The 11458-nt window shown below is 40.9% G+C and overlaps 1 protein-coding gene across 2 annotated transcripts; it reads left to right on the forward strand.

Moving 5' to 3' along the window:
• The first annotated feature begins 8270 nt into the window (after positions 1 to 8270).
• On the forward strand, positions 8271 to 10895 carry LOC146392832 (uncharacterized). Of its 2 annotated transcripts, XM_084938998.1 has the most exons (7): positions 8271 to 8331; positions 8725 to 8826; positions 8944 to 9242; positions 9327 to 9687; positions 9784 to 9926; positions 10263 to 10378; positions 10732 to 10895. In XM_084938998.1, the coding sequence occupies exons 1-7, from the start codon at positions 8271 to 8273 to the stop codon at positions 10856 to 10858; spliced, it is 1209 nt and encodes a 402-aa protein (XP_084795124.1). In that variant the 3' UTR covers positions 10859 to 10895. The 2 variants fall into 2 exon arrangements, with proteins under 2 accessions (XP_084795124.1, XP_084795117.1); XM_084938991.1 differs by having other exon boundaries at positions 8944 to 9687.
• The last annotated feature ends 563 nt before the right edge of the window (positions 10896 to 11458 follow it).

Genomic DNA, 11458 nt, shown 5'->3' on the forward strand with positions numbered 1-11458 from the left:
TCCCTGCCAAGTGTACTATTGCAGAGGTTAGTGCTTATCAGACCATCCTATTAAAGGAACACAACAAGACCAAACAGTCAGAAACACCCCAGAGAACTCCAGAGACTCCGTCTTCCCAAGAGCCCACCATAACTTTCAATTTTGGTGACTCCCCAGTTCCACTGGAATGGAAACAACGCATCACTCAGCAGCTCAGCGGCATGCCTGAGGTGTTTGCACAGCATGACCTGGATTTTGGCCGGACGGACCAGGTGCGACATCATATAAAACTTTCGGATGACACGCCTTTCAAACTACGTGCCCGGCCAATCCACCCGCGGGACATTGAGGCTGTCCGGAAGCACATTCAGGAACTCCTTGATGCAGGAGTTATTAGAGAGTCAGAGTCCCCATTTGCGTCACCCATAGTGGTAGTCCGGAAAAAGAACGGCCAAGTCCGGTTGTGCATTGATTATAGGCGTCTAAACCTCCAGACTATAAAAGATGCGTACAGCCTTCCGAAGCTAGAGGACACGTTCTCAGCCCTCAATGGTTCACAGTGGTTCTCTGTTCTTGATCTAAAATCAGGGTACTACCAGATCGAGGTCGAAGAAGCAGACAAACCGAAGACGGCCTTCGTGTGCCCTCTCGGCTTCTGGGAGTTCAACAGAATGCCTCAGGGTGTGACGAACGCCCCCAGCACGTTCCAGAGGTTAATGGAGCGGTGCATGGGGGATATGCATTTGAAGGATGCATTGGTCTTTCTTGATGACGTGATAGTATTCTCCCGAACCCTTGAGGAACACGAAGAAAGACTCATGAAAGTGCTCACTCGTCTAAAAGAGTTTGGGTTAAAGCTGTCACCAGAGAAATGCGTCTTCTTCCAGACTTCAGTCCGTTATCTGGGACATGTGGTCTCCAGAAATGGAGTTCGGACTGACCCTGAGAAGATTTCGGCTCTTAAAACATGGCCTGTCCCACAGACTCTGCGAGAGTTAAAGTCGTTTCTTGGTTTTGCTGGGTACTATAGAAGGTTCGTTAAGGGGTATTCCAGCATTGTGAAACCTCTCCACAACTTAACTTCGGGGTACCCACCTAGCCACAAGAAATCAAAAGCAAACACAAGACAAAGTGCACATCAGTACCATGACCCAAAAGACCCTTTCGGAGGTCGCTGGACGTCAGCTTGCCAGCAAGCCTTCGAGTCAGTCATCCAAAGTCTCACCACTGCCCCTGTACTTGCCTTCGCTGACCCTCAGAAACCCTATATTCTGCACACTGACGCCAGTACCACCGGGCTCGGTGCTGTGTTGTATCAGGAGCAAGAGGGACAACTTAGAGTCATAGGCTATGCAAGTAGAGGGCTGTCACGGAGCGAAAATCGCTATCCAGCGCACAAGTTGGAGTTTCTGGCACTCAAGTGGTCAGTTACAGAAAAGTTCAGCGACTATCTCTACGGCAACCACTTCACCGTTGTAACGGATAGTAATCCGCTGACTTACATACTGACTTCAGCAAAACTTGACGCGACTAGCTATAGGTGGCTAGCAGCACTGTCCACATTCTCTTTCAAACTCCTCTATCGTCCAGGGAAGCAGAATGGAGATGCGGATGGATTATCACGCAGACCACACGGAGGGCTAGCGGACGATCTGAAATCACAAAAAGAGATTGAACGCATACAACAGTTCACTCAAGATCACCTTTGTGATCCAGACAACATCAATGCCGTAAATCAGTCTGTGGTGAAAGCAATCTGTGAGAGGCAGTTCACCTACAGCGTCAGTCCTGACAATGAAAGAGAGGCAGATGCAGATTGTGTTGCCTTGGTGGAGGTGCTTGCTATGTCTCCTAGTGCTGTACCTGATAGCTATGGGCAAGAGGAACAGTTTGGAGGTCTGCCAACCATTCCCCATCTAACTGAGGCAGGGCTGGCAGACGAGCAAAGAGCCGATCAGTGTATAAAGCATGTTATTTCTCAGATCGAATGTGGGGACACACCACCTCCAACCGTGCGTACACAGCTCCCTGAGCTTCCACTGCTCCTCCGAGAGCTTAACCGTCTTGAGCTCCGCAACAATGTCTTGTACCGGCGACGCCAAGAGGGGTCCCAGACAACCTACCAGCTTGTACTTCCAGCTGAGCTTCGCAACACAGTCCTCACCAGTCTGCATGACCATATGGGTCACATGGGAGTTGATCGTACACTGGACCTTGTAAGGACAAGATTTTATTGGCCAAGGATGGCTTTGGATGTGGAAAGGAAAGTGAAGACGTGTGGCAGGTGCGTGCGGAGGAAGGCACGGCCTGAAAGAGCGGCCCCCTTGGTCAACATTAATACGACACGACCTCTTGAACTCTTGTGCATGGACTTCTTGTCCCTGGAAGCTGACAAGAGTGGAACCAAGGATATATTGGTGATCACAGACCACTTCACTAAGTTTGCAGTTGCTATCCCAACACCTAATCAAAAGGCCCGCACGGTGGCAAGGTGTCTGTGGGAGAACTTTATGGTACACTATGGCATCCCAGAAAAATTGCATAGTGACCAGGGTCCAGATTTCGAGTCCCGCACAATCAAGGAACTCTGTCAGGTGGCTGGTATCCACAAGGTGAGGACAACCCCATACCATCCTAGGGGCAATCCTGTGGAACGATTTAATCGTACCATGCTTGACATGTTGGGCACTCTCCGGGATCAAGATAAGTCCTGTTGGCGTGACCATGTAAGACCCCTGGTCCACGCTTATAACTGCACCAGGAATGAAGTGACTGGTTTCACACCGTACGAACTGATGTTCGGGCGCCAACCTCGGTTGCCAGTTGACCTTGCATTCAACCTGCCAGTACAAGAGGAACAACACTCATCTCACTCTGAATATGTGCAAAAGCTCAAGTCACGTCTCAAACAAAGCTACAAGTTAGCTATGGACAAGGCTGCAAAGATAGCTCACAAGAACAAAATGAGGTTTGACAGACATGTAATTGCCTCAGACTTGGAAGCTGGAGATCGGGTATTGGTCAGGAATGTCCGTATCCGGGGCAAACATAAGATTTCAGACAAGTGGGAACTCACTGTGCATGTAGTGGTGAGAAGGGCAGGCAACCTCCCAGTATATACGGTTAAGCCTGAAAACAAAGATGGTCCCCTAAGAACACTACACCGGGATCTGTTGCTACCATGTGGCTACCTACCTGTGGAGGAAAGCAGTGAGCATGTACAAAAGCCAGTGTCACGCAGGCCAAGAACCCGTGCAAATCCAGCGCTAGAGGAAGAGAACTCCTCAGACGAAGAAGATGATTTGCTCATTCCTGTTTGGTTGAGTTCCCCTGTCCACACAGTGAGTGAGAGTCCTGTCAATGTTCCTGATATTGACAACCCACCTGTTTTTGACAGCCAATCTGATTTTGGCGACATACCTGATATGCCTAACAGTACTACAGATAATACTGAGTCCTTATCTACCAATGGAGTCACACCGACCGAACAAGTGGATGAAGCAACCTTAACTGAAAATGACTCACCTGTTGATGACCCAGACGTCCAAGAAAGGCAACTTCCATTTCAGGAGGCTGGCACCAGAGGTGCGAATCCTGAGGAGAGAATTGAGGAGATAGTCCCAGTGGATACAGGGGAAAACACAGATACAAATGATTCTGTAAGGAGATCTGAGAGAAACCGTCGTCCGCCACGACGGCTTGACTATACGGAGCTAGGCAATCCTCTGATCACTGCAGCAAAATCATTCTTGCAAGGACTGTCTTCAGCTTGGGCAGATGTCATCAGTGATGGTGAAGAGCCTGTTCCGCCCTCTTCCTTGACCCGTCAAATAATCATCATTTAACTGTCTACCATGCACAGGGACGTGCATGAGTTCAGGAGGGGAGGGTGTAGCCCAGATGAAAAAATCATATTTACTCTTTATTTTAACTGTCCACATCAACAAGCGTCATATTTCCTATGACCATTGAATGCACCTCTCAGTTCACCCCACGTGAGGGCACCTAGCTCAGCGACCAATCAGAGCCTACCCAGGCCGCATTGACCCTGTCAGCCAGGAAGTGAGGTGAAGGTGCATGGTGCTCCCGGGTTTTTCCTCATCTCAGCAAGAGGAGTGGAGGCATCTGCTACTCAAACCGAGAAATCCACGGACCAAAGAGAGGAAAAACTCAGAATTGAGAGGAAGGAAAGCCAGCCTACTTACCTGCTGGAAGTCCGGAGTCGAGTGGCTGGATGAAGGAGAGAAGCAACGTCGGTAAGACGAGTGTTATTCCGACAGAAAAAACTTGTAGAGACTTACCGTCGTGATCACGCTAATGCTAGCTCGGTGTCTCACAGGCTAACCACTCACCTTTCATCCGGAGAGCTGCTGCAATTCTGACACCATTGTGTGTTGGGCTTTTGTGAAACAGAGCAACGGTGAGCAACATGTTCTTAGTCGCTCTAAAGCTAATTTTTGTCAGTTCACTGTGAGTTTAAAGTAATCTAGAGGGTAATTTTTAGTGCATTTCTCTCTCACGAATAGGCCTATAGTGTGGAGAAATTAAGCACACTGCTTTAATGCCTCTGAACTGAACTCACATGTATATTTTGTTGCTTATTTGCACATAGTTCTGAATTTGTTATGGTGTATTGTATTTTGAATGTCAATGGTTACTTACCATAAGTATTGTTTAATTAATGTTTACATGAATAGAGAAATATTTGAGCAACTTAGATGTTTAGTTCTCATATTTGATATACTTGAAAATTGAATGTTGTACAACATAACTGTGAGATTTGATAAGATTTAAGATGTTGATGCAATGAATATGAGGTTGATGCAATATTTTGATTTTGTATTTTAACCTTAAACAATGCATCTGAAACAGACTGATTAGAATGTACATTTTATGACCTGGATTATAGGTCAGGTTTTTGGAGAGGACAGAAAAGTCCAAGGACCAGGACGATATTCTGGTTGTGATAGATGGCGAGCCAACCACTTTGAGGACGATCTACCCCAAAGAAGATACACACCCACACACTCATACATTCCAGTTACACTCACAAGGACCTTTGAAGTTGGCTATCGCCAGCTTAACTCTAAATTCTTAAAGGGCCCCAACGAATACTTTTATTTTGTTTGAGTGTGCACACTATTTATTTTATTTTATACTTTATCTGTACAAATTGGACAAATACCTGTTATACCTTGTAACAATACAAGAGTGGCTACTCAAAAGTTAACATTGTGTCCAGGTCATTATTGCTGCTCAATACTTTGGCTCCATACGAATTTGGTGTCTTCTGATTCTGGCCAGGGTCTTATTACGAGCCCAAGTAATTATTGCGCTGTAATTCACCTTTATACCTTAAAGTTGGTTACAATTCACATTCAAATCTATGGGCAATTTATAATCACTAGTTCTAACCACAACAATTGCATGTGTCTTGATTGCGGAAGGAAGCCAGAGTACACAGAGAACACATGCAAAAACAGGGAGAACATACAAACTCCACAGCGAAGAGCCCTGGTCCCAAACCCAGGACCTTCTACAATGGCTAATTGCCGTGCCCTCTTTCTCCCACTGTTAAATGTGTCAATTTTTATATAAGTCTTAGTAATTATATCAACTGGTCTTCTGTTTGTGCAACTCTAACAGCTGTTTGTCAGTGGATTACTGGACAGGTGTCAAAGGCAAAATGCCTGGACTGGCCTCACTGACAGTGTTACAGTGGTCAATGAGACCCAGTCACCATTTGAATTGAAAAAGTTTAAATTTTGTATTTGTTTGTATTTTGTACAAATACAAACAAAAAGGTTCTCATGTCATCACCGCTGCTATAACTTTACAGATTTCCTAAAAATAATAGAGTGTAATTTGCAGAACTTGTCTTTACTGTTCCATATGATTTTTTCTTTTTTCAATTCTTTATTAACATAAAATTAACCATGATTCATCCTAAACTAAAACTGCTTGATGGTGGAAAATAAGGACACAAAGGATCAGTCTTATATTTTGATGATAGAGAGCCTGTGTAAAACTAAACTGCCTAAATCTATTTAATATTGATCCAAAAATTCAGCAACAGGAAATCTTGTTGAACCAGATCTAGAAGTGATTGAATACACTTTCAAATTCAGAGCTTACACAACTGCATCCACAGAGACTTCACTGCATTAAAATTCATGTCCTGTTTGATGCATTTAAAAACATGCAGAGGTGGTGATGGGGGCGGATGATAGCAGAACTCGTACTGTTTCTACTATTGCAAATAACGCTTAAATGAAAAAAGATAAACCAAAAGTTACAAAACCAATCAGAGGTCAGAAGGTTTTCTTAAAGAGGAGAAGATGGTTTCTTTCTTACCTTGTTGATCAGGCACTGGTACAGCCTGGACAGCCCAATGAATTCCAAAACCAGTAATGTGGAGAATATGTTTCATCTGATGTGGAATCATGGAATGATCTGTCTTCACCTGTCAATTCTCACCAATGGTGCCAAAAATGTGACAGATTTAGAATGAAATTCACATTTTTCCACCTTCGCGAACAGTTAATTCCCCCAAATTCTTAACAGTATCTGCCGTGCATTTATGGAGTGCTCCTTGAGGTCCTTAGAGAAGAATAAAAAATAGAGAATGAGACAGGCAGGGAAAGCTCTTAAGACATTGTTTATGACACCTTTAAACAGTGTTTGCTATGAATGGCATAACCAGATATTAGTAGTGGCTGAGTGGTGTATTGAAGGCTGTTTCATTCATCTGCTTTTCTGATTCTGACAAGCTGTTAGGTTAGCTTGGAGGTAGTGGTGACAGGCAGGTAAGAAACCTAAGTGAGGTGTTTGCCAGAGTCAGGCTGCTGACCGTACGGACAAGCAGAATTTAGTCTGGCTGTGAACGGTGATCTCCATGGAGCAAAGCAGGCAAATCTTGCAGGTGAGTAAACAGAATCTTGCAAGTCCAGAATCAGCAGTTCCACCCAGGCAAGCCACAAATACATTACAAAGATAGGGTGATGTGGTAATGTAAGTGGAAAGCAACATCAGGAAGAAGGAGTAATGGAAGTGCAGATGTGGAAAGTAAAGTCCAAAGTAGTTCCAGTGGTAATAGGACCATTAGGCATTAGGAGCTGTAATCCTGAAACTAGAAGAGTGGCTGCAGCAGATTCCAGGCACAGCATCAGTGGTCTTTCTCCAGAACATAGACCACCCAATGTAAGGTTTGTGCTGCCACTGCTGCTCAGTACAGGTAATTACAATAATATTTTTTAAAATTTCTGTAAAAGTTAATCAACACTTATGCAAAGCTCTCTGACTAAAATGACATTTTAAAAATGTGAATTTATTAAAACAATGGTTTTTGATTTAATTCTGTGCTTGATAGAATTAAACCAGCACAAATTTGGATTAAAAAATGTGGTTTTAAATTTGTAAACCAACTTAACTTTTAGTTGTAATTAGCCACTGTACTAATGTTAAACTAGGAGAGGGAAAATACTATGTATATATAATAAAATATCTACTTATTACTGTGCTACAAGCAAGCTAGCTAAAAAACCTAGCAAGCTAACCCAGAATTTACCATATAGTTTTCTTTGATCCCTTACTTATAAATATGTACAACTTTGCCCTGAGTTCCTGTATATATGTCTCTGTCACATAATATTGATGGGAAATGTGGACAGAATATGTGAGCAGTTTTCCATTTCTATTTATTTCTTGTTTCTCAGCACATTCACACTCTCAGTTATTTAACCTCTGTGAGAACTTAATCTGTGGGAAAAGGGAACAGAAATCACAGAAGGTGGAAGTCTGAAAACAATCAGGTCAGTCAAAGAGAAAAAATCCCAGTCACTACTTCGTGGTATTTAACCTTAGCTATTTCTATTAAGTCTGAGTGGGAAGTACCTTGAATGTGGGAATGTAGACATACAGTGGATTTTGCATAGTTTCCTTTTCAACCAATCAGTTTATGTCAAGTGCTTGATGACGTGGGACATCCTTTTTTCACTACAATAAATAATACTGAGTTAACATTCATTTTTTATTGGTCAGTGGCAGAATCTTTTTTGAATTCACTGTTATTGTGCGTATTTAGCTAAGTGCGAGGTAAGTGCAGGGTTAAAAACTATTTAATGTTTAGATAATTGAATGTGAACTTTCTCTAGAACATTAAAAAATGTTTATGAATGTTAGTATAGTTTAGTGTAAAATCAGCACTTCTGGAAAACTTAAGGACTGTCTCTTTTTAATGAAAACCTACAAAGGTCTTACCTGAACAGAAAAAAAAAAAATCCAGAACATTAATGGATACAATGGAAATTGATGACACCTTATTATATATGGATGGCAATCTCATTACTCAAGGTACAGTATCACCCCCAAAACACGCAGACAGAACTAGTGGGTAAACAAAATAAAATGCAAACCTGTTTTTCAGCTTAAATTTCAAACTGAATAATGTCACACTTTTGTGTGTGTGTGTGTATTTCATTGCTTAAGACGCCTTTGGTTTGAGAACACTTTATTGAATAATAAATTTCTTGTTTAATTCATAAAAGGACCAATATCATGCTGGTCTATGCGCAGTAATACATAATTACACAGTAAAGCAGGTTTTAAAGATTTTTAAATGGATTCAAAAATTCTAAAACTTAAGTTAAAGTCTCTAAAGACTTTTTTAACCAATCTTACTTGTCTAATGATATATTTGTTTGTAGTTTAATTTGAAAAATGTCTGTTTTCTTTTTTACAAAACAGTGAATTTTCGCAGAAGAAACCAGATCCTCAGATGTGTCACTGTGAGCCTCGGATTACTGTGTGCTGTCCTGTTGTGCAGTAACATAAGTCAATTTATATTCTGTAAGTTGTTCATTTTTATTCAACAAAAATAACCCCCTTTTTTGTTGCTTTTACATCCAGTTCATGATAATCAATTGAATCCGGCAAAGTATTATTTTTATTTTTTAAATTTCACAGATGAGATCATCCATCCTACATCAGGAGACCAAACACAGCCATATCACAATACACTCGCTCAAGATAAGGAGAAACTCCAAAATGATAATGACAACCTGACTGCAGAGAGGGACAGACTGGAGATCAGTTATGATGCGTTGAGTAAGGAGACTAGACAGTTAAAGATCATACTGAGCAACCTCACAAAAGACAAAGATGAGCTGCAGCACTATTACAGTTATTTGATTACTAAACGAGATGAGCTGGAGGTCAATTTCAGCAATGTGAAAAATGAGAAGGACCGGTTACAAACAAATTTCATCAACTTAAAACAAGAGCGAGATCAATTCGAGACAAACTACACTGACATGCAGAGGAAGCTTGAGGGCTTACAGACTAATCACAATAATCTGACAGCAACTGCAGAGCAGCTACAAACCAGCTACAATAACCTCCAAAGAGAAAAGGATGCATTAAGCATTCTTTTTACTGCACTGAGAGTAAAAGAAGTCCAGCTAGAAGGTAATTACACTGTGTTAAAGAGGGAGAAAGACCAGTTACAAAGAAGCTACAATAGTCTGAATAGAAACAAACATCAAACTGACCAGAGCTATAACACCCTGCGGAAAGACAAAGAGCAACTTCAAACCAGGTATAATACTTTGTGGAAGGAAAAGGAACAGTTACAAACCAACTACAGTCGTTTGACTACAGCTAGAGAAGAGTTACAATCAAAAGTCAAAAGGATGACCACTAAACTAAGCGGTATGCTTCCTATGTTACAGCTTAAATTTACTAAAATTATCTCCATTGTGGTATTCTTCATCTTTTGGATATTTTTTCCATGTGATGAATTTGCAGGCATTCCTTGTCAGGCCCACTGGAGAAGGTCTGACATAAGCTGTTATTTTGTCTCAACCTTGAAGAAAAACTGGACAGAAAGCAGAAAAGCCTGCATTGCTGAAGGTGCAGATCTACTTGTCATAGACAGTGCTGAAGAACAGGTAATAAACAAAGGCAGATTTAGAATCGTTGTTAAGGTTTGCATGTACAGTTAAAGATGACTGCAGTGTTGCAAGAACTCCATTAGGTGATGGAGCTAAAACGAAAACTTAAAGGATCATTAATGCTGTTATAATCCATCTTGTTGGAGACATGGGTCTCTATCCCAAAGAGAAATGACTGTCATCGTGGCTCTACGGGTCATTCAATTTTTTTTTTACAAAACTGAAATGTGTAGAAATTGTCTGTACCAGTCCATTTATTATATATTCCAATTTAGATCAAGATCACCCCCTGACAGTAATGTCATCAGTCTTTTGTTTGTGCGACTCTAACAGCTTTTTGTCAACGAATTACTGGACAAGAGCGAGAGGCAAAATGCTTGGATTGGCCTCACTGACACACTTACAGAGGGGGTTTGGACCTGGGTGGATGGGACCCCTATTACCATAGAGTGAGTTTAAATACACAAACCTGAACAAAAAGGATCTAACTTTACACATTATCTAAATGTAAGGTTAATTTATCAAATTTTTATGTACAACTTTACTGTACAAAGATCAGTCTTGTATTCTGTTGTTGAACTGAACTCTGCCAAAAACTTTAATATCTATCCAACAATTCAGCAACAGGAAATGTAAGGAAAGGATGATTGCAGAAGTGCACAGTATTAATTCTACTTTTGCAAATGAGAGTTAAATTAAAAAGACAAACTGAGGCACCAAACAATCACAATGTAGGAGTGAGTTTGTTTCTTATAGCGACAAAGTGGAGAAAATGATTTCTCTCTCTTACCTTATTCATCAGGTACTGGCAGCCTGGACAGCCTAATGACTTCAAAAGCCAGGACTGTGGAGAATATGTTTCATCTGATAAAGGATCATGGAATGACGATGGCTGTTTCGCAGCACAAAATTATATTTGTGAGAAATAAGATCAACATGACTTACAGTGTTAACTAAAGGTTTGGACTGGGGTTCTTAAGTTTATTAATAGACAATATTCCAGATTTTTGGCTCTGTCATCATAAAAAACACCCACACAAGTTCATTTCAATTCAGTTTTATTTATATGGCACCAAATCACAATGACAGTAGCCTCTATGTCCTTTATATTGTAGGGTAAAGAAAAATAGCAATAATCCAGCCTGGAAGTAACAAATCCATGAAATAGTTTTTCAGCATCCCTCTGACACAAAATGCTTCTAATATTGGAGAAAATGAGCAATTAATTACCCTAAGTATTGTCTTTGAAGCCAAATCCTGATGATTTTAACTTACCATATTCATCTGTTCCAAAGAGTTTTGTTTTTGCCCAGAACTGATAAAAAAAAAAGAGTTTTGGACTGGTTTACATGAAAAAACACATTTTTGTTTATTTTGGCTAAATCCTGCATATTTTCTGTGTCACATCTTAGTCAAAATGTAATTTAAAAATGTAAATTAATAGCATTTAAGATAATTGAAATTTTCAGACTATTATCATTATTGTTTTAAAATTTAAAAATTAATAAATTACAAATTAATTACAATTT

The sequence above is a fragment of the Perissodus microlepis genome, chromosome 2, assembly GCF_051167445.1.
Source record: "Perissodus microlepis isolate ML-2025 ecotype Zambia chromosome 2, ASM5116744v1, whole genome shotgun sequence".
NCBI lineage: Eukaryota > Metazoa > Chordata > Actinopteri > Cichliformes > Cichlidae > Perissodus > Perissodus microlepis.

What these genes read in the sequence shown, in the direction of transcription:
- LOC146392832 (XM_084938991.1), top strand. Translation starts at nt 8,271, where the DNA reads ATGGATACAATGGAAATTGATGACACCTTATTATATATGGATGGCAAT. An exon ending in TAGACAGTGCTGAAGAACAG is followed by an intron (nt 9,927 to 10,262) that starts GTAATAAACAAA and finishes CGACTCTAACAG; the next exon opens with CTTTTTGTCAACGAATTACT. An exon ending in GGGACCCCTATTACCATAGA is followed by an intron (nt 10,379 to 10,731) that starts GTGAGTTTAAAT and finishes CTTATTCATCAG; the next exon opens with GTACTGGCAGCCTGGACAGC.